Raw genomic sequence first — 21,987 nt, forward strand, 5'->3', positions numbered from 1 at the left:
ATTTGGAGTCTTTGGTGGGGAACTTGCAGTCTGGAGGTCTCTTCCAAGCCAGTAAGATGTGACAACGGCTTGTGGAAAGGCTGCACACAAGACCCTGTAAACAGGAAAAGAGTAAACGTGGTAAATGTTCAATTTCTACAGGAAACACGCTGTGCTGATTAGCAGCTGTCGGTGGTACCGGAGAGCCGCATGGGAAGGTGCTGGCCCTGGGTGAGAATTGCTGCAAAATGAAACCACAGCTGGGGAGAGAATGGGAGTTTAACTGGAAATTGTGCCTGTTTTTTGAGGCTTTCAGCTGGGTGCCCAGAGGGGGGTCCTGGAGGTGCAAGCGGATGGACAGGCAGAGAGGGAAACCCGAACAAATTGCATTTGCAGCGGTATAAAGCAAGAACATCTCCTCCCAGTTCCCAGAAGTATGACACCATCCTGAAAAGAGAAAACATGTTCTTATGTGGGCAGACTGCAGATGAGTTGTTTGCACGTCTTTCACTGTGATTTTTTTTTCTTTTTCTTAACCAGTGCTCCCAGACTTTTGCCTTTATTTCTCCTGCCCCCTGCCTCCTTTTTGTTGTTTTTTTTTTTTTTTTTTTTAAAAAAAAGGCAGGTGAGACTGTGCGGGCTGTGTCCCACAGAGCTATTGCCAGGGTGGCTGGGGGAGTCCTGCCTGCTTGGCTCAGTCTGATCTGTGAAACAAGATGAAAGGAAACCTCCTCTCTGCTGTCTGAGATGGCAGTCGCTCTCGAAAAAGCCAGACTCATTCCTCTGGTAATGTGGTGCGTGCCTGGGATTTGGAGAGGTCAGCGAAGAGTAGTTAATGATTGACCCTCTCATGAAACCTACAGCACTTAATTTGGGAGAAAGGCTGACTTTAAATGTTCCAGTAACAGCCTGAACAAATCCCAGCGATGAGCTTGACATAAATGATTACCAAGGCAGCCTTTCTCTCACCTAAGCTGTCATGCTTTAAATAGTAACTTGAACTACTAATTGGGCGGTAGAAATCCTGCTGCTTGTAGGGGAAGAGCTGTAAAAACAGGCAGTATGTTCTTGTAATTGCTGATAAAAGACTCGCAGCTTCTCCTAGCTTGACGGTGAGGCAGCAGTGAGTGCACGTGGAGCGAGCCTGTGCTGCTGCCGTACCCGGGTGGCACTCGCGTGCGTCAGACCTGGCGTGTTTGCACGCGGGTGAACTTGGCAGGAGAATTTGGGGAGGCACAGAGACAGCCCTTTCCCAAAGCACTGCTGCAGATGGAGCCAGGCACGTAGGAGACTTTCCTCAGCAGCGTGGCGTGCGCTGGTCTGGAACAGGATCCGAGCCGTGATTGAGGGAAAGCTGCTGTTTGCTGTAACCAGGTGCATTAGGTAGATGAGTAGTTAGGCAGGTTCTCTGCCCATTAAACTGCACCTAGCTGGGTGTCATATGCTGCCACTCGCTCTCGTGTGCTGGTGACCTGCTGGGACGTGAATCCAGCTCTTGGCTGGACCCTGTGCATGTTGCACCTACCTGCAGCCCCTCCAAAATGTTTTATTTATGGAGGTGGCTTGAAAAAGATCAGAGGATGTCAGGGTGCCAAGGGCTGCTAGAATTGTTTCCATTACGCCTCAGTGGATCTTCTCTTGTTGCTCAGGGGCTGCTTCTATTTTCACAAACAATTTGTATTTCCACATAGTGCTCTTGCCTGGCCCCTGCTTGGAGCTGGCAATGAGCAGCTGTAAACAAGGTGGTTGGTACGAGCGGGGACTGAAGTTTGGTGTCCTGTTCCCAGCCTTCCTGGCTGCAGCGAGTCTTCAGAGAAGGCCAAGTTTCCTTGTTTGTTTTTTTTTTTTTTTCCTGAGCTGTGTTGTCTTTGCCTGCCCATCCTGCAGCTGTCAGAGGGTCTGTTAGCAGGCCTATGCTATGGGACCTCCTTGGGGTCATGTTGCAACTGTAGACGTCAACATGTTAACAGTAATTCATCTACTCAGCTTTAAATGATGAATATTTCTGTTTTGTCATCTCTTTGTGGCTCTTTAACACGTGCAACCAGAAGTTATAAGGTCACTGCACTCTGTGTCCCTCCACCCTTCTTCCACGCCACAGCTGAACTATCTCTGTAGAGCGCTGACACAGGGAAACCACGACTACTTTGTCACTCTTCTTTTTTCCCCTTGTTTTCCCGAGTTTAACCTCTCACCCACATCTGTTTCCTATGAGTTTGTCTCTGTAGAGAGCCCCAAAAGCCTTGGTGGTGTGGGTTAAGCCCTGTGCCTGCCCCATGGAGATGCTGTCAGAGGTTGCTGTTTAAGATCCTGGGCCACACCAAGAGGAGATTGTGAGGGAAAGATGGATGCAAAAGATTGCGATGTAGTGTGAAAACTGCAGATTGCCTCCCAAGTCTGTTCAGGGCTGATTTCTCAGGATGTGACTTGGGAGCCTGAGGCTGTCCTCCCTGCAGAAGGGATGCTGATGGGACGTGTGGCCTTTTGGGGCTATCTCTGTTGCGTACTCTGGCTCTTTGTGACTAGCAGGGCAGGAGAAGGGAGAGATTAAGTTATCAGTCAGGAGCACATGGCAAAGGGAAGGAACAAAGAGCCATCACCGCCCACAGGCAGTTTGAGACCATGTTGGTAAAGGTGTGGGTGAGAGAAATGTAAATGGAGAGAAATGCTGTGCTGGGAGGGGCAGAGGAAGGTTTGCAGGCAGCTGGTAAGCCTCAGATACCGGTGTCTGAATTCCTGCTGATACCTGAAAGGTGGGGTGTGATTTGTTTGCAGTGGACACAAAAGCTGGGAGGGTTGTTTTGGGCAGCTGGGAGAACCAGGGTGAACCTGGTAACCATAGCGGTGCCGAGGCTTGGGTAGAAGGGAAGAAGTTGCAAGACAGGGCTGTGTGACCTCTGGAGATGCAGGGAGGGCAAGAGCGGCCAAGGGGATCTCCTCCATGAGCCCCACCAAGCAGCACATGTGAAGTCACTTGTATGTGAGGGATTCCTGCTAATTAACTAACTAACCGGGGCTTGCTCAGAATCTCTAGTCTTGCTTCACACAGATGGTTATGTAGGTAACTTCCCTCTTTATTCCTCCTTTAATATTGAACTTTGTCAGATCGATTATTAAATATGGAGGAGGGTTTTATGTCACTGGCTTGCAGCAGCAGTAAGAAAGTGAGTGCTTTGTCATACCAGCAAAGTTACTTGTAAGTCAGATAAGCGTTGGGAGAAGGAGGGGTGGAGTGCACTGCAGTTCTAGCTTAAGGAAAGTCTAAAGGTACGAGGAGTTGTAGCCACCTTGGGACACGCTTGTAAAAGGAGCAGACTCGACATGAGGTGGCAAAACTGCTGCTGCAAAGAAAAGGGAATAATTTTTCCTTTTTTTTTTTGAGCAACACGCAGCAACACGCAGCAACACGCAGCAACACGCAGCAACACGCAGCAACACGCAGCAACACGCAGCAACACGCAGCAACACGCAGCAACACGCAGCAACACGCAGCAACACGCAGCAACACGCAGCAACACGCAGCAACACGCAGCAACACGCAGCAACACGCAGCGCTGGAGATACAATTGATCTGTAGGGCCTAAACCCACTTGGAAAGGCTAGAAAATGCTAATTATGGGGCAGAAATTAAAGACGCATCAATCCTTTAAGAAACGGAGAAGGCAGGTGAGCTGCCAGCCCTCCTGGGAACAGGGTAGTTAAATCCAGGAAGGATTTTTCCGAGCCACAGTGGTCAGGAAGCGGGGTGGCTGCTGCAAACCATCCTTCATCCTGCTGCCTGCCGTGCGGGTAGGAAGCTCATGGTTTGAGCAGGCTGTTGTTCTGTGCCAGGCCTTGTCAGCCCCTTGTCTGCACCAGAAATAACTGATTTGGCTGCAGTTATTGCTCCCAGTTTAGTTAGGTGAAAAGATCTGTGAGAACGTGCTAGTTGCAGATTAGATGGACCATATTTTTGTATTAGTCACTTCAGGTTCTGCTGGGTTGAGCTCCCTGTGATTTCCAGGGCTTTGTATAGTTGTTATTGTAAATTAATGAATCTCTGTCCTTAGGTTGTTACCTTGCTGTTCTTGGGATATTTGTCCCCTGGGTGCCTGCGCATCCTTTCCCTGCTTCCAGTTGGCTCATCAGGTTTCACACATCCTTCTGCTGTTCTTCTTTCTTTTTTTCCATTTTTCACTGATTTTAATAAAAAATGGGGTGTGAGGGTGTATGCCCAGTGTGTTGTGGTACCCCGTGTGTGGTGCTTCTCTCTTCCCACCTTCCTGCAACTCTGCAAGCCTCCTCACTGCACTCACGATCCTCTATCGTCCCATGTAGGAAACACCACCAGCAGCCCTGAACAGGAGAACAGCACAGCTTTGGAGCACAAATGGCCTTCCTGCAACGCGCAGGACGAAATGCTGAACTTGGCCTTCACCATCGGGTCCTTCCTGCTCAGCGCGATCACGCTGCCCCTGGGGATTGTCATGGACAAGTACGGCCCTCGCAAGCTGCGGCTACTCGGCAGGTTGGTGTCCTGGGCTCCCCAGGTGGGTTGAGGGGTGAATTAATGTGTTATCTGAGGCAGGTGGGTGCTGTTAGGGTGCTGTGCCTGTCACAGGGTCCCTGCAGCCTCAGGAGCTGTATGAGGGATGGGGCTGGGAGGTGCTGCCCGTGCGCAGGGCACTGGAGCAGCTCTGGGATGATTGCAGCCAGCACAGGGAATTGCTCCATACGGGAAGGGTCTGGGACTCCATGTCCACACTTCAGCTCTGTCCTCCCAGGCCAGATGGAGCCTGGAGGAAGAGCCGAGTCACTTCTGAGTCACAGAGGGTTGAATTTTTTTTTTTTTTTTTTTTTCCTTGAGCTGGGAGCTATGTCCTGAGAGGCATAAAACCAACATGTTACATCATCGTTTGCAAGCTGGGGAGTTAACTTGGGGATAAACACGTCCTGCCTGCCTCTTCTAGGTCTCTTCTTTGCTATGTGGTGTTGCTTCTTGCCTCAAATAGCAAGGTTTTTAGCAGTTCCCATCATGGTGTGCAGGGATTAGTGACTTGCCGGGCACACTGGACCCCAGCACTGCTGAGTTTTAATGCACTGGACTGTACTAGAAACCAAACTGGCCCATAGGCAGAGCAGAAAACCAGGGCAAGTCTCTGACTTGGACCCTGCTAGAGGGGAGCAGGTGAGATCTGTCATTGTGACCACAGCTGGGTCTCAAGACAAAGGCTGCTGCTGTCTTGGGTCACCCCGAGGTGAGGGCTCGCAAAGCTCTGTGCTGGAAAACTAGTAGGGAATTTGGATCCAGCAAGAGCTGTGTGAGTACTGGGAGGAAGGGTTGTTGCCTCAGCCCTTGTGCAAGGTTTGTCTGTAATATTTGGGTATTTCCCTGGATTTTTCTTTCTAAATCACCAGCTTCCCTCCCTCTTACACAAATTATACTGTGCTTGCTTAATGAGGTGCTGAGGAGGTAGAAACATACATAATTCACTGTGTGTAAGGCTGTCTGTAAGAAGCCCATGGTTTTGGTTCCCTTTCAGTGCCTGCTTTGCTGTGTCCTGCGTGCTGATCGCATACGGTGCCAGTAACCCAGACTGTAAGTTGGCATTTCTCTGAGCTGGGAGGGCTTTGGGGATGTGGCTTGGGGTTTTTTGGGGAAGCAGACAAGTGTTGCGCGGTGCCGTATGTTCCGATTGTCACATTTCCAGTGCTGTACGGGAGTTTTGCTGAGGGCGCAAGCTGAGCATCTGCTGGTCTCTGGGAACTGAGTGGCCCCAGGAAGGGCTGGTGTTTCGCAACCATGAGTGGAGAACGTTGCAAGGGCCAAATCTGAGATAGCCGGGTCTCTCAGCTTTGTGTTTGGGCAGGACCAGGTGCCGTAAAGGAGCAATTCCAAACAAGTTCATGGCTCTTTCAGAGTTGGGAAATAAGTAATAAAACATGGTGTGTGATCACCTTTCTCACCAGGGATAGATGGAGCTTGCTTTTCAAGACCAGATGGTGGGGTGACACTCTGAATCCAGTTCTTTCAGTTAAGACCCCTTCAGACAAGCTGCATCAACAAGTCTGTTTGTTATTAAAAGGAGACCCATCCATCCAGGAGAGAGATGATCCCACCCTGAGCTGTCTCTCAGAGCCCTGGCCCTCCCTCGCTGTGTGCCAGGGCAGATGGGCGCTGGGTCAGGAACAGCATCGCACACCCCGAGGGTGTTGATCCACTGAGATTTGTACATGCCAAGACTAAAGCCCTGAGGGCTCGTTTCCCTCTCCAAGCCAGTAAAGGCTAAGGGTGCTTTTTTGTATTGTTGCAGCTCTGTCTGTGCTGATATTCATTGCGTTGGCTCTCAATGGCTTTGGTGGGATGTGCATGACCTTCACATCGCTTACGGTAAGTGAAGAATTATTACCTGACTCTCTTTTATTTCTACTCTGTCTGTGAGCTGGGCTAGGAGGAGAGAACAAAGTGGATCTCTTGCCTGTGGCTTGAATAGCACATGGTTTTATTTGGTACAAAGGGTCAGTCACTCTTTTACCTGAAAGTCTGAGTACCAGGTGGTTATTCTAAGGCCTTAGTTTTTTTTTTTCCTCAGTCCTTTCTTTACCTGCACCTTGCATTTTGGGTAGAGATGGGGGTGGGGAAAGGAAGTGTTTTTGTCTGGGACTTAAATTATCATATGCCTGTACATGCAGTGCTCAGTTACCTGGCACAGGCTGGCCATGTGTTTGCACTGGATTTAGCAGTGACATACTGCAGGAAGAATCAGCAGGGCACAAACCTTTGCTGCTGGGTAGGACCAGCTTTCTGCAAGCACAGTTTGCTTCTCATACCAGGAAAATTGTTGTTCTTGGGCACAAAAGCTTTTGCTCTCAGAAGGGTGGGCATCCCTTCCAGGTTTCCTTAGAAATGCTGCATTGTTGAATGCACTCAGCTCCATCTGCACGACCTGTTTAGTCCGTGGATTGTGTTGCAAGTATTGATCAACAACTGTCAGCTGGATCTCCACATTTTGGTGTTCTTTTTGCCTGGAGCCAGAAGCGGTATCCTCATCCAAGTAGCTGCTTTGTTTTCCACCTCATTACCCTGATCCTTGTCAGTGTGGCTGAAACAGGGCTGGGTGGGAAGTCTCCCAGCAAACAGTCTGGGAAGCACTGATGTTTCTTGAGCTGCAGCTGAAAACTTTCAGATTTGGACTGCATTACCTTGAACTTGCTGTTGAAGTAAAACTTTAAGGTTAGGTCTAATTTAACAAGGCTTAGGCACTGGTTGAACGAGGCTCAGACACTGGTCCCGAGACCTAAATTTGGCAGAGGCTGAGTTTACAGATCACTGTGTACTGGATGTTGCTGCTGCTCTTGCTTTCATATATTCAAAGCTTTCAACACTCTGTGCAGATGTCGGTCTCTCATTCGTATGTAGTCGTCTTCACTGGAAGCCTTGGCTGTGGTCCCAAAGAACTATGAGGCAAATGTCATCCTTCCATGCTTCAAATAAAAGCAAGTAAGAGAGGAGCGCATCAGTACTGCTGTGGGAGAGGAGAGGATTCCCACCCTGCCAGTGTTGGTTATTGTCTGTCCAGGTGGTGATTAAGGGGTCACAGATGATTTTAAAGCTGCTGGTGATGATAGGAGGGAGGGCAAGGATAGGGCAGAAATATATTGGATGTGCTGTACTCTGGTTTTTAGCACTAGAAATAAGCAAAGCCACTTATTAGTGCCCTCATTAGTGCTGTGGAACTGGCTCACTAAGGAAGTACAGCAGCAGGAAAAAGGTCAGATCTTCAAAGAAGAGGTCCAAGCCTTGAGGAGGTCTGAAGCAAGTGGAGATGCTGTGAGTTCACACAGGGAGACCTCAGGTGGAGCCCATCCCCTCCAGACCACAGTCATGTGTGGTGTAAAGAGCGGAGGTGGCTTCAGGCCTGACTTCTTAAAGCCAGGTTCAGATGTAGCTGCTTGTGCCTCCCTGCAGAGCTGCACAGAGGCATTTTGGTACCTGAGGCATGTGAATGTGAGTAAAAATAGCCTAAAGTGGGAGGAAAGCACGTCTTCACCTGCACCACAGCGTAGCTGTTGTGTTAAAAGCAGGTGTATTTTGCTCATTGGCAGCGGTTTTGTCCCTATGTGGTTCTGCCTGCAAGCTGGGGTGCTCACAATTGGTGTGTCAAGAGCCATCTCCTCTGGTGACATGGTGATCTCTTGTGGGTCCCTTCCACCCGTGGCCCATGGAGATGGAGTGTGGGAGGGACATGCAGATGGCAGGTCTGTGGCTCACAGGCTCTGGGCGGTGCGGTTTGCATTGTGCCAAGGGGAGACTCAAAGACCTTTTTAAGGACATTGATTACACATAGGTGCTGAGCACTGATTGACTTCTGGTGCCAAGCGAGTTCGTTCTGGCTGACACAGGCACTGGCTGCCGAGCACACACAAGTCCAAGCAAGGTGACTTTCCTTCTCCTGCCAGCTGCCGGCGACCTGAAGTGCTCCAGGAAATGGGTCAAACCCACTGGTGCGTGAGCTGGTCCTCTGCCACCCCAGGCATGTTACAGCTGCTGCTTGGTAGCTGTGAAGGGATGGGGTTGGGATGCTCCTCAGGTGTTGCAACTTGTGGGGTTTCATCAGGTGTTGAAACCTCCCAGGACACCTGCGTGCGTGGGCACGGTGTGATCTGATGAGAAGGCAGGAGCTGGGGATCCTCAGTGCCTGTGCAAGGGATAAACGACATCTCTGGGGATCACGGCCTGGCACAGTGCTCCATAAAGCTTTGTCTCTTGGGTTTAAAGCCTTTTTCAGTAACAAGTCCCCAGGGTATCACAAAAGCACACGGCAAGTGGTGGAGGCAGAGCAAGCTGCCGTTCCTGGGTGCGTTGTGGCTCGGCGAGGAGGGGGAGCGAGCGAGCGGTGCTGTTCCCAGTTCTGGGAACAAGGTCAGACTGTGCCTGTTGTTAAAATGCGGAGGGGAGATTTCTGCCTCGTGACTCAGTCTCCACCAATATAAGTGAAGAGTGGGAATGGAAACAGATCGGTGGTGGTGGTGGTGGCTCTGACAGCAACACAGGAATCTGGCGCTGGTTCTGCTCTGAAGCTATTTCATGCAAAGAAATAAACATGTGTGATAAATTACCACAAAGAGCCTTTTATAGATTGTTTTCTGTCCTGTTTTCCTTTCAAAGAATTACAGCTGCTTTGCTCTTATTTGCTGCTACAAACAGCGCCTTTTAATCAGAGCTGGGGGAATCTTTGCGTAGGGAATCTTCCCTGCTTGGAAATATTAGGAAAACTCGGGGCTCTGTGATCTTCTGTTTGTTGGAGAATGGGAACGGGAATTTCTATGTGCTTTGGACGAAGTGGGCAGTTTGAGGCTTTCCTGGAGAACATATTTTTGGTGTCTGTATAACTTCCAAATATACCCCCGATAGGGAAAGCAAAGTTTAGCTTGAACAAAAATACCATTCTCCAGTAGTCCAGTTCTCAATCCCATGACTTTTTCCACTGTTCTTGCAAACAGTCCTTGCAAGAGGAGAGAAACTGGTTTTGGTAATACTACAGTGGTATCTTTTTATATATGGATTGTCTCCAGGAAAAAGCTGAAAAAATTATTAAAAAAATGATCAAAGGTCTTAAACTCACTCTAGGGCAGATGAAAAAATAACCTGCAAGCAGAAATTATTAGTTTAGGATTGCATACCTGTAAAAAGGGGCTCCAGGAAGAACGTTATGGTATGGCAAAGTTAAGTTAGTGTCTTTCAGACGAGGCATAAAGTTAATAATACACTGAGTGTTATTGACCTTTAAACAGAAAGCGTAAGAGTTGTTGTCAATGTAGGTCTTGCGGAATTGGGGCTGTCATACCAGAATGGGCAGAAGTTGGTGGAGTCGTCCCTTCTGGCCTGCAGGGATAAGATCAGAGTGAGGATCAGATCTTTTTGGTGGCAGAAAAACAAAAAGCCCAGATGCTCTGTGGCTTGTTTTTTATTTCTCTCTGTGGTTATTTTTTTTCCTATGCTTGCTGCTACAAAGACAGCATGAAAAATGGCTTAGTAAATATTGTCTGTTATTTTAGTAGCTGGTCTCTAGATGAGACCTGCACAGGCATTGCCAGCGCTGGCACTTGCAGTCCGAGAGGTTTTCTGTTTGGATCTGGACCTCTTTTTTCTTTGCCTCTCCTCTGCCCCTCCAGGTAGTCTCAGATTTCTTTTTCTCCCAAGTGCTCAGCATTTGCAGTTTCTGCTTTGATGGGGTTTGTAAGATCTTAAATCTCCTATGTCCAGCTCTTTTTAATCTGGCTGCTTGTTTGGTGCCAAATAAGATTTTAGGAAATCTCATTGAGACAGAAGCAGACGTGGGTTTTCCCGGACACGGCTCCTTGCTTTTCAGGCCTGCTTGACAACTCCAGCAGCTCTCGGAGCAGGAGGATCCACCTGGGCGTTGCTTATCTGCTCTATAAAAAAGGCTTTTTGTCATATCTGGGGAAAAGCAGCCCGAGCCAAGAAGCAGCTGTGTTTGTGGAGCTCTTGCCCTCCTCCCAGCTCCCCAGCAGGAGCAGCTGTTTGTTGTAATTTCTGGAGATTATTTTATGTTTGGGGTATTTGAGATTAAACAAATGCCCTGCTTGGTGGCAGTGACTGGCCTTTTTGCAACCTGCAGATACTGTATTCTGCAGATGCCGTTTTCTGTGGTGTGTATTTAGGCCACTGCTTCCAAAATGAGTGTGTGTGTGTGGTGTCGGGTTTTTTTGTGCCTGGTAACAAACCTTTGGATCCTTTGCCACTTCCTGTCTGCAGCTCCTGAAAGCAGCCGGTTGGCAGCCGTCCCGCATGCAGGGATCTGGGGATGGGTGTGGGGATCCTCGCTGCAGAGGAGCGCAGCGTTTTTCTGCGTCTGCTCGGGGTTCACCAGCACCAGCAGGCTCAGCACATCATTGCTGCTGTTCCCCGGCCGGGGTTATCCGAGGACCTGGAGACTGCACTGCATAGGAAGCTCTGCAGTGAGACAGAGGGAAGATAAACACCCAGATGGATCCTCAAGTGTTCCCGCACAGGAATACTTGTGTTGTAAACACACTGGTCCTACCGTGACACAAGCCAGATTTTCTTGCCTTATATGCTACCCTTGGGAAAGATGGATTTGTTTTTCAGCGGTGGAAGGGGAATGTGATGACAGCATTTGCTTTCTCATACTCGCTCTAATGTTCTCTGAATCGTTTTGTTGAGCAGCATCTTTAGGCAGATAAAATGCTGGTTATGCTTTCAGTCCTCGAAGGCACCCACAGTGTCTGGCTCTGAGGCTGACGTGGTGGTGATGCCCAAGTGAATTTGGGGAGTAAGTGACCTGAAAAAGGAGGTGGGAGGGAAATCTGTCAGCCTGCAGCAGAATCTCTGCCTGTTGACCAGCTTCAGGAGGTATTGGCTGAGCTCTCTGTAGCCTACAGCTTCAAAGCTGTAATTTCCAGTTTGCAGCCATTATTGTTAGTGATGGAAATTTGTTTGCTTCTGGTTGCTTAGAAAGATGGGGAGTTCCTCCTTTCCCAGGAGAGTGGGCAAGTCTCACGGCTCTTTCTGCCTGTTCCGCTCTGTTTTCAGGTCTGGGGTGGAAGCAGGGGCTGGACAGCCAGCCTGGGGCTGCTTTTGCTGGTGAGGTGGCAGAAGTGGCTGCTCTGAGCTGCTTCTCGCTGCCCCTGCCCAGAGCTTTGCTTTCCCAACAGATCCTTGCAGAACCAGCCTGATCTGCTCTCAGCAATGTCACCACACCTGACAGAAGCCCAGCTTTGTAGCTGTGCTGGGCAATAGAGCCTTGGATACCTGGTGTTTGTGATTACCTTCCTGCACCTAACTCCAAGCTAGTGTGCTTGGGCATCTGAGCCATCCGACTGATGCAGAAATTATCAGTTTTATCCCCTCTTGTAGAGAAAGTCTGCCTTTGCAGGATAAGCCAGGGACCTAGCTAGAAATGGAAATGCCAACAGTAACCCAGTTTGTGTTTGTCTCAGTTCCTTCTTGTTATAACAGGAATTTTCTGGTCTACTGCAAAGATTTGGGTGCTGACCCAAGGTGTGTAAACAAACCTGGCAGTTCAAGGTGTTGCAGGGTGTGTTAGAGACTGTCCAGCTATTGCAGCCTGTGTCTAACAACTCTTGACTAAAAAGAGGGTGATACCTGGAGAACTTGGGCATGTGTTTTTTTTGAGGTGGTGGCTACAGACTTGGGGTAAGGAACTCTTAAAGAAAGCACAAGGGCTGCAGCAAACACTCCAGTGCTGAAGGTAACTGATACAAAGTATGCTATCAGTCTGGATAGAAGCAGTGTCATTAAGCACATAAATCTTGGATTCTAGATGTTCCCTGACACTGGAGACACCAATGCAACCTGCAAAGCAATATCCTGAAGAGCTAAGTCATTTTTAAGGAAACTTTCTGCTTCAGATTCTGGTATCCAGAAGTCTTAATACTAAATGGTAGATTTATGGCTGCCACTAGTGTTATGTCTTCTCAAGAAATCCTCCTTCCCTCTTTATCTTCTCTTGGCAGCAGCCTGTTTCAAACAATTTTTCTTTCCCCAGCTGCCCAACATGTTCGGTGACCTTCGTTCCACGTTCATTGCTCTGATGATTGGCTCCTATGCTTCCTCTGCTGTGACTTTTCCAGGAATCAAGGTGAGGCCGTGGGATTGTGACTCATGACTTGCTGGAGTTTTGCACCATTTAGCAATAGTGTGGCAAGAAAGAGGGACTGTTTGTTGAAGTACTTGTTTAGAGATCTGCAAGATTCAGTTCCCATCTGTTTAAAAAAAACTCCCCAAGTGATTGTCTCAAGAATGCAAAAAATACTGCAAATAGAATGGTCTGTTTGCTAATAGACAGAAAAATTTTAAAGGTGCTAAGTAAAAGTGAAAAACTGAACATCTTTTTTTAAATGAAAGTTTGCTTTTCTAAGCTCTAGGGAGTATATGTATTTTTATTGTCACAGAACTGTTCTTTGTTACCACTTGAGTTAAACCCACTTTAAATGTAGCATGTTCTTTCCCACAGTGTCCTCTCAGGCTACATTCAAAGAATATTGCAGTATCTTTCTGCTCTTATAGCCAAAACAATATTCCCTTGTGATTTTTCAGGTTATATATGACTTTGGGGTCTCCTTCATCCTTATTCTGCTTGTCTGGGCAAGCTGTGCAGGACTAGTTTTCCTCAACTGTTTCTTCAATTGGCCACTGGAGCCTTTCCCAGGACCAGAAGACATGGACTATTCGTAAGTGTCCTCTAGACTGGCCTTGAGGGCTAATCCCATTCTTAATCCTCTAGAAAGTGCTGACACTGCTAATTAAGAGGAGTGAACAGGGAACTCCCTTGCATGTTGTTTACTGGTGCCATTCCTTTTTAGGTTGAGAGTTTGTCTGCCATTAGCTTTGTCTTGACAGGTGAATATCTGTGGAAAGTTGAACTTTCCAGAGCATAGGAAGGAATTATGAAGGAAAACTATCTGTCAGTAGTTATAAGTATTTCTATATTGACCTGTGCCAAATTGGCTCAGAGGAAGTATCTCTGTGCTCTGGATCCAGACCATTTGTGGGTTTGTAGGTGAAAACTAGTGCCTTGAATCCACACGTAGCCTTTCTGACTCCTGCAACTGTGCTGCCTCTGATTCCCTATCCTGTGTTGCAGCTGTCATGCTCTTTACTGCCCAACAGGGTGAAAATAAAGTTCAGCTGGCTGGGATTTGACCACAAAATCACCGGGAAGCAGTTTTACAAGCAAGTAACAACTGTGGGACGCCGTCTCAGTGTGGGGAGCTCCATGAAGGGCCCCAAGGAGCCAGCAGCCTTGCAAGAGAACAACAAGCTCTGTCTGTCTACGGTGGACCTAGAAGTGAAGTGCCAGCCTGACAACGCAGGTGTGGTTCCGTGGGTGCCCCAGGGGTGCTTGTGTTGGCACGAGGCCATCGGCCTCTCCGTTCTGTTCCAGGCCTGTTTGAGATAGTGATAGATCCACGTGTTGCCAGGGCCACGTGCCAGCCACCATTATTTAAATACAAGTTCAGTTATATAAGGAATCCTGCCCTTGTATACTTGGCTAAATACACTGTATGTTCTTGCCAGTGGTGGGGACAACAGTGTGGGCAACTGGCATGGCGGCAGAAGGACAGTGTGGTTGGTCACCGCTGTCTCTTAGGTAGATTGTTGCCATCATGACCAAGCCTGCCTTAATTGGGGGTATGGCCAAAGCAAATGGTTTGAAGCTTCCTTTTGCTTTAATCCACAGAATTAGGTGAGTCTTCTTACCTGCTCCCTTGCCCTGGGTACTGGAAGCCAAACTCCGAACATCTATAGCTGTCTGTTATGGAAGTTTGTAAGGGACCAGGTAGTTGCTGACTGTGGACTCCTTGGAGCTGCCGTTGGTATGGCTAGTTAGGAGACGACCTGCTAGCCCAGAGGCCAAAGCCTCTTCTGAAATGGTACGTGTTTGCGTAGGTATGTTGCCTTCTTCAGAGACTGTTATTCCTTCTGCAGCTTCTCCCTCCTTCATGAAGAGTGTCTTCAGTCCTATCTTGCTGCTCAGCCTTATCACCATGTGTGTCACGCAGCTGCGGCTCATCTTCTACATGGGGGCCATGAATACCATCCTTGAGTTTCTCTCTGGAGATGAAGGTCAAGGTAGGATAGCCTGGAGACTTACCTGCTGCTTTGGAACTGGGGCCTGACCCAGACTTGGTCCTTGCAAGAGGCCAGTGAGCCTGATTGCCACACACGGTGTATCTGCTGAGTAATTAGTGGTGTCAGAGTGCAGCTGACAGCTCCTGGTGGGATCTGGCAGGGGGCTGGAACTGGCCCGGGACAGAGGGTCAGCAAGGTAGGCACTTGAATGTCAAACTAATTTTAGCCCAGTGTTTGTTAAATACTGTCCCATGGTATTTCCCCAGATGAATCGTTGAAAGTAGTCTTTTTTTTATTTTTTTTAATTGGAAAACCTATTTCGTCAGGTATTTGCTTTGCTTATTCTAAGCAAGCACAAAGTACAGAGCAGCTGACTCTCGTGACTAATGGCAGGACTAGGTGTCTCAGCCCAGCACCCGGGGGTGGGAGAAGTGAAGTCACAGCTGTTTTGTGCAGCTTGGGGGGTGCTCGCTGCCCTGGACTTGTCTGTATTTATAGCTCTGATTCAGTACATGGAGCAAACAGGAAAGAGTACATTAGTTTACTTGTTGAAAATACCCAGGATTGCAAAACAAGACTTAGCTTTTTTTTTTGCTCCTTTGTAGTGAGATCCAGTTTGAGCTTGTTAAATCTGGATTGCATGAAGCTGATAAATCAAGAGGCACTCCTCTGAAAACAGGAGTGAGCTCTGGGGGAGGGAAAGAAACTCAGGAAACTCCAAGTGCCCTGGCATTCCCTGAATTGCTTTGTTTCTTGAGCCTTTGACAGCCTGCAGCATTCAGCTCTTTATCTCCTGGCTCAAGAGCCCATTTAGACCTTAAACAGTAAACAGGACAAACTTCACGCTGCCTACCTTTCCCAACACATCTTAGTTTTCTGCTTACCTTGTGACTCTTGCAGACTGATTTTTTTTTTTTTTTTTTTTTTTCTTCTTCTTACCCTGGCTTGCTCTAGTTACTTCTCTTTCATTTTTTCCTTGCATCCCTCCTCGGTATTTTAGGATTAATGTTAACTATATATGTTGTCAATTCTGTTTAGATCAAGCTCTGTCTTAGAGATCATTCCCCTTGGGTGTATTGCTTTTTTTGGTGGTGGTTTGTTTTTTTTTTTTTCAGTGCCACCTTTTGAGATTTCTTCCCATTTTCCCCCTCCTCGCCCTGAATGTAGCCTGGGCTTGCAGTGCTGTCCGCGTCTTGGTGTTTCCATGGCATCAGCAAAACAGTGGGATTGTCTGGTTGCAACAGTGTCAGGCTGCAAAAGCAGCTCCAAGATGTTTGCAGCTCTCTAGAAATGTAATCTGTGTGGATCAGGGGAGGATGGGATGCTGCTCCCTCGGATTCTTCATTCTTCTCACACTTATTTACTTGAACGTTATTTGTTTGGAGTTCCCTCCACCTGCAGCTGCTCTCAGGAGCACTCAGCAAAAAAAGAAGAGTCCACCCTGCAAGTGTTATGGTTGAAGAAAACTTAAATATTCCCAGGAGCCAAACAGGAAGAAGGATGTGGGGAAAATCATTCAGATGAGTAGTAAAGTCTTTAAGTTGCAGTGAGGGACTGTGTCCTTCAAAGTCCTGCTTCCTGGGCAGATTATGAGGACTTAGACATCTCATGGAACCTAGGGGTGGAAAAAGCAGTCAGCCTGTGGCTACTTCTCTTCTGAAAACCCCCAAAAGATGGGGGAGAAACTAAGGAGTTCTGTAGCACTGCAAATGACTGTATAATTGTGTTGTAGGAGAGTAGAGCTGTTGTGTCTAGGACTTGAAATTTGGCTGCATCTTTCATAAATGGTCACCTTGCTTTCAAATCTGGTAATGCTTGGAGACCTTGGGTAGAATCCAGGGTGGGCTGGAAAACTCAGCCGTATGAGGTGGCTGCTCAGGGTAATTTTGACATCCACTGTTCTACATGTCTTTCGCTCAAAGGTTGTTTCCACGTGTGCACCCTTCTTCTGTTTGCTCTATCCAGGCTTCTACTTCTGCCATGTCTGCCTCTGCTGGTATTTGCTAGGTATTGTTCTCTTTTTCTTTCCTCAGGAAAGAATGTTTTTCAAGATGATGGATAAATTGAGGAAGCCTTATTTTGTAGCAGCTACAGTCTTTCCTTCTCTTATCTTGCTGACCCCATAAATTTCGTTCCCTGCTTCAAGCTGGCATCTGCTCTTGCAGTTTAGAGCCCAAGATTAAGTCTTCAGAATAGCATGAAGAGGCAAAACATGCCAGGGTGGCTTGCTTCTTACCCTCTACTAAAAAATAACCAGACAACAGCAAATCAGCTCCAGGAGTGTTTGTGGAGGGTGATGTCACCTGTCTGTCTTGGCTACAGCAGTTGCTATAATGGGATGGGATGTGGGGCCGCTTCAGGGCTTGGCTTTGTGGAGGTAATGGGGGCATGAATGTGAGGTTAGAGGTTGGAGTTGGAAGTTCCTCTTGGTTCCCTTGCCAGCAACCAGAGCCAAGAAAGTATCATCAGGTGCCATGCCTGGGCACAGCCGGGCAGCTCTGCTGAGGTTTCCTACAACTGTAGAGGAGATAAAGGCTTGTTGGAAGCTTCACTCCATTACCAGGTTGATTTTGGTATAAATCCTGGCTGTGCTGCTTTGGATGGATCTAGAAATGCATTGGGAGGGTCAAACTGAAATTGGTTTTGGTTGTTTTGCTTATAGTGCTGTAACTTGTAAGCAGTCTGTGCTGAGATGAGCAGTTTCAGACTTACATCCTTATTTCAAAGCTGTGGTACACCACGACTCACCAGCCTCAAAATCCATCACGTGGGCTGCAGAGAGGAAGTGGAAAGAGCACTGCAGGGTGGGGGAATTGTTCAGTAACACGAGGGGACAGTTTCTTCTAAGTCTGCTGCCATCAGCTTTCCCTTAGCGAGCTGTGTAGACATTTCTCCCATCTTTAAGACATGGGGAATTTTCATCAGTTGGATTTTATAATGATTGCTCTCAGATGCTGTGGTTTTTGCTGTTAATCTCCCCTCTTCCTCCCTCCAAACTTGTCCATTCAGCACAAAATGGGTTAGTCCTCACCTTCCCAGCCTGGTTTGTCCTTGCTGGAGCTTCCCAGCTGGGGACAATGTAGCTGCAGTTCCCAGCAAGGCAGGAGAGAAGATGACTAAGGCAGGGTTGGCTGTGCAGGATATATTGCTCGTAAGAGCTTTCACTGTTGGTCCTAACCAGAATAAACCTCATTAGCAGTGAACAGGCTCCATTTCTGGAGCCCTACCTGCTGTTGGGCTGGTGCTGCTCAGAGAATACTAGTGCAGGATCAGAGTGCTTGAGGCAAATGTCTCAGTATGTCCATTCTAATGTTATGGCTCTGGGAGGGTAAATGATGAGGTGAGACTTTGGTGTTCCAGCTCTTTCAGCCCTGCCTGGGAATACGTGGGGTCTGGGCTCTTAATGAGGGTGATCAATGGGGAGGAACAGTTTCTGTCGCTGCTATGGTATCACTTGGACTGACAGCTCTTTAATTTTTTTTTTTTTTCCCCCCCTGCAGTGGCTCTCTACACTTCCATTTTTGGGGTATTGCAACTGCTGTGCTTGCTGACAGCACCTGTGATCGGGTACATCATGGACTGGCGACTGAAAGAATGCGACGATGGCTCGGAAGAGAATGAGGAGAACAACGCTGAGCAGTGCGTAGTGTGTGCCACACGCGACATGCAGCCACGTAGCAGGCCTGCTCTGCTCTGCATGATGTGTTTTGTGATGAAAGACTGAAAAGAATATTGTTTCTTCAGTATAGAAAAGCAAGCCTGAAGAAAGACTTGATAATTGCAGAGGAAAGGACCAAACTATCTTCCATGTCCACTAAGATCAGTCAAGAGGAGCAAATTTAAATTGTAGCAGGGGAGGCTCAGACTACCCTTCTAGCCTAACAGTAAGAGTAACAGCACTGAAATTATTGCCCAGATGTTCCTCAGCTTCCACTGATGGAGGTGCCACCGTCTCCTTAGGCAGACCTCTAGCCAAACTGGTTTAGATAGAGTTGATGTGATATGTGGAGAATCTTGCTGTGAGTTTCAGTAGCTGCTGTAAGTGCTTTTTGTAACAGAGGTTTTGCTGTCCTTCCAGAAGTGACAAGAAAAAGAAAAAGCGTGATCGCCAGATCCAGAAAATCACCAACGCCACCAATGCTTTTGTATTCACAAATGTCCTGCTGGTTGGATTTGGAATCACCTGTCTTATTCCTAATCTACCGTTGCAGGTGAATAGGTCAAACATCTGGGTGTGCTGGAAGGCCTGGCAGTGTGGGTTGTGACAAAGTGACAGGCAGGACAGTGCCAGGAGGTCCTGTAAGCCAGCAGAACCAGCTACTGGCAGGAGTGTTTTGTGGCACTACTGGGAGACTTCTGTACTGCTTTGGGAACCCCAGTCTTAGAGTTAAAACAAATAGTACTGTGCAGTTTACATCTCTTGAGAGAACCTAGAGAAGTAGCTATAGTTAAAGTGTCACAGTTGATCCACAATTTATTCACACTTAGTTTCTGCAGCTGAGCTCTGTAGCAACAAATACTTCCCTACAGGGATCCTCTCAGCAGTGCCTGTCCATTTAACCTGGGCTCCATTTAAGCTGCTTGATGGTCAAAAAATTCACTGTAAGCAGCATGACATCAATATATACAGCAGCTTATTTCTACATCAAATGCCATGCCCAATGGTTGCCATGGGATTATAAACCTGTTAAAATATTTATTTTGTGGCACCACCTGTTTTTGGCAGAGGAGCTTAGTGACTTTACACTATACTTAAACATGCCTTGATGAGGTAAGCAAAGGGATATAGTTTGCTTACACTTGCGTATTGTCTGCAATAACTTGTGGAAAATTAACTAAATTGGCCACAAGCGCAGTAAAGAAGCATAGTGACCCAGGGCACAGCAGCAGTGCCATCTACAAATGCGATGGTCTTGTGTGTGGATAACCTCAGGGTGCACTCCGTGTCAGCCTTTGCAAAGGAAGGAAAAGCAGCGTTTTTAGAGAGGAGTACAGTCCTTCCCTTGTGCCAATCGGGTTTTGGTTCTGGGTTCCTCAATCCCACCTCTGTACTGGAAAGGAGAACAGCTTTTAGGAGTGGTTGTATGTTGGGGTCTGACACACCTAGGTGATATCTAGGATGTGACATTTTTCTGCTTCTCTCTTCAGATTCTTTCCTTCATTTTGCACACAATCGTGAGAGGATTCATCCACTCAGCTGTGGGAGGCCTCTATGCAGCTGTGTAAGTCTTCGCTTACCTAATAATATGTGGCTGGCCAGATAAACTGGTTTGGGATAAGCTGTCCAGGTGTGAAGGAGATCGGGAAGTCAAGTCTTTGTGGTCAGAGGGGAAAAAATGATGTAACTTGTTTCCACAGTCACCACTGGATGACAGTAGCTGGACTGAAGTCCTGGCTGATTCCTTTCTTGTTTAGAAACAGCCTGAGACAGGCACAGCTTTGTATGGGCCTCAGGTGAGACGAGGCTATTGACACTAAGGTTATATAGTAAAAACTCAAGGCTTTTTTTGTCTTTCAATGAGTAGCTATGTGCATGAGACCAGGTAAAACATTAATGTAATTGAATCCATTGCTACTGGTCTGCTTCTGAAATTACATTGGTAAAGTATTGCTCAACATACCCTTACTGGTGCCTCCTCCTTTTCCCAGGACAGGTCATCCATCCTGTTTTCAACTGATCAAAATTATCAATACCTGGATCTAAATACCCTCTTCCTTGTTAAGCATTGTTTCTGGGTTTGAAAGCAGATCTGCTCCTCTGTCCTGAGCTGTTGGACAGAGGAACAGAAAGAAGCTGTTATCTTTTAGAGAACTACAGAGTCATTGAGATGGGAAGGGACCTCTCGAGACCATCTAGTCCAGCCCTCATGCACAAGCACGATCAGCTAGAGCAGGTTGCCCAGAACTGTGTCCAGTTGGGTTTTGGATATCTCCACGGATGGAGACTCCACAACTCCACAGACTCCATCTGTTAAAGATTTTGGTCCCAGTGTCTGAGGAATCCAGACTAGAAAACCCGTCTAAGACTCTGCTTCAAAAATGCATAAACTATTGGTTCCCTGGCAGCTAGAAGCAAAAGATTTTTGTCTTAAGCAAGGCAAATGCCTGTTGCTGTACATATCAGCTTGCTAGTAAATTAATCCTGTTTGACCATTGCAACTCTCTGGAGCTTCCTGGAGTGAGATATTTTTCCTTTGAATGTGACTTCTTTGAATATGTGAAGGTTTTGATCCATTTCTTTCTTTCAAAGCTTAGTTTAACCTGACCCTTTTTAAACACTGTTCAGTCATGGAAAGAGAAGGATGTTAGATTGTTCCTGAAATTTATTTTTCCATTAATATCTGATATTCAGCACTTTCCAATCAACAGTATTGTTTAGTTTGACATAGGATCAGACTTGTCCTCTAAAAAGGAAAACACATACTAACCTGTTGTGCAGGTTTCACTCACTTCTCAAGGGAGCAAATTGTTATGACCAGATGAAAATGATTGCTCAGCTGCAAATGCTGTCATCTGGATAAAGAGACCATGCTTTTAACTTGTAAATAGCAGCACTCCTCTCTCTTTGCAATACAAACAGTAATTGTATAAGCTCTTCCACCTGCCTACAGTACAGCTGCAAAACACAAAAGTGCTGGATCTGATACTTGAGTTTGAGAGTTCAGGATGAGAATAGTCTGGAGAAGAAGGCTCCAGTCTCGTCACCAGCTGCGTTCTGCTCTAGAGAGCACTGTGCACACCACCACGTATAGCTAAATACTCTGTAAAAAGACGTAGTTATACATGAGTCCAGGAGAGAGGAGTTCATGTTATGCCTGTCTTGGGACTGTGCTCTGTTGCGTTAGTCAACTGGGAATGTAATCGGATCTAGGTGACGTGAACAGTCAAGGTGACATAGAATAATGCTGTTCTTTCTCTGTTCACAGATACCCCTCCACTCAGTTTGGCAGCTTGACAGGGTTGCAGTCGTTGATCAGTGCTCTCTTTGCCCTTCTGCAACAGCCTCTTTTTATGGCGTTGACAGGACCTTTGGAAGGAGACCCTCTCTGGGCAAGTTCTTCTCAAATTTAACGTGAAGGCTTGGTGGTTAAGATGACTTTGGTTCATTTATTTGAAAACAAAAGGACTCCTGTGCATGGACCAAGGTTAAAAACAGCTGGGATTTTAACTATCCCTCAGTTTGTAGCTTGTTAAAAATCAGGACATGGGTGGTCCTGGGGAGAGTCCTGGTCTCTAGGCCACACATGCCTAACCCAGCAGCCTGTTGCTTTTCAGTCAGCAAACTTGGTTTTAAAGAACTTCAGCTTAAACAGCCCTGCGTGTTCTTTGTGACAAGACTCCCACAGCCATGATCCAGAGCAACATGTTCTTGCAGCATTTACAAGAGA

General features: G+C 47.3%; 1 protein-coding gene across 2 annotated transcripts in view; it reads left to right on the forward strand.

Moving 5' to 3' along the window:
* SLC43A2 (solute carrier family 43 member 2) overlaps positions 1 to 21,987 on the forward strand; it is a 29,949-nt gene that overhangs the window by 5,475 nt on the left and 2,487 nt on the right. For both annotated transcript variants that reach the window (XM_065646846.1, XM_065646845.1), the window contains exons 3-13: positions 4,297 to 4,486; positions 5,502 to 5,557; positions 6,273 to 6,349; positions 12,513 to 12,605; positions 13,064 to 13,197; positions 13,637 to 13,839; positions 14,456 to 14,599; positions 18,100 to 18,238; positions 18,678 to 18,810; positions 19,748 to 19,821; positions 21,526 to 21,649. In XM_065646846.1, coding sequence (XP_065502918.1) covers positions 4,297 to 4,486; positions 5,502 to 5,557; positions 6,273 to 6,349; positions 12,513 to 12,605; positions 13,064 to 13,197; positions 13,637 to 13,839; positions 14,456 to 14,599; positions 18,100 to 18,238; positions 18,678 to 18,810; positions 19,748 to 19,821; positions 21,526 to 21,649 — 1,367 coding nt within the window. The remainder of the gene's footprint in view (positions 1 to 4,296; positions 4,487 to 5,501; positions 5,558 to 6,272; positions 6,350 to 12,512; positions 12,606 to 13,063; positions 13,198 to 13,636; positions 13,840 to 14,455; positions 14,600 to 18,099; positions 18,239 to 18,677; positions 18,811 to 19,747; positions 19,822 to 21,525; positions 21,650 to 21,987) is intronic.

This window comes from Caloenas nicobarica, chromosome 17 (genome assembly GCF_036013445.1).
Source record: "Caloenas nicobarica isolate bCalNic1 chromosome 17, bCalNic1.hap1, whole genome shotgun sequence".
Classification (NCBI taxonomy): domain Eukaryota; kingdom Metazoa; phylum Chordata; class Aves; order Columbiformes; family Columbidae; genus Caloenas; species Caloenas nicobarica.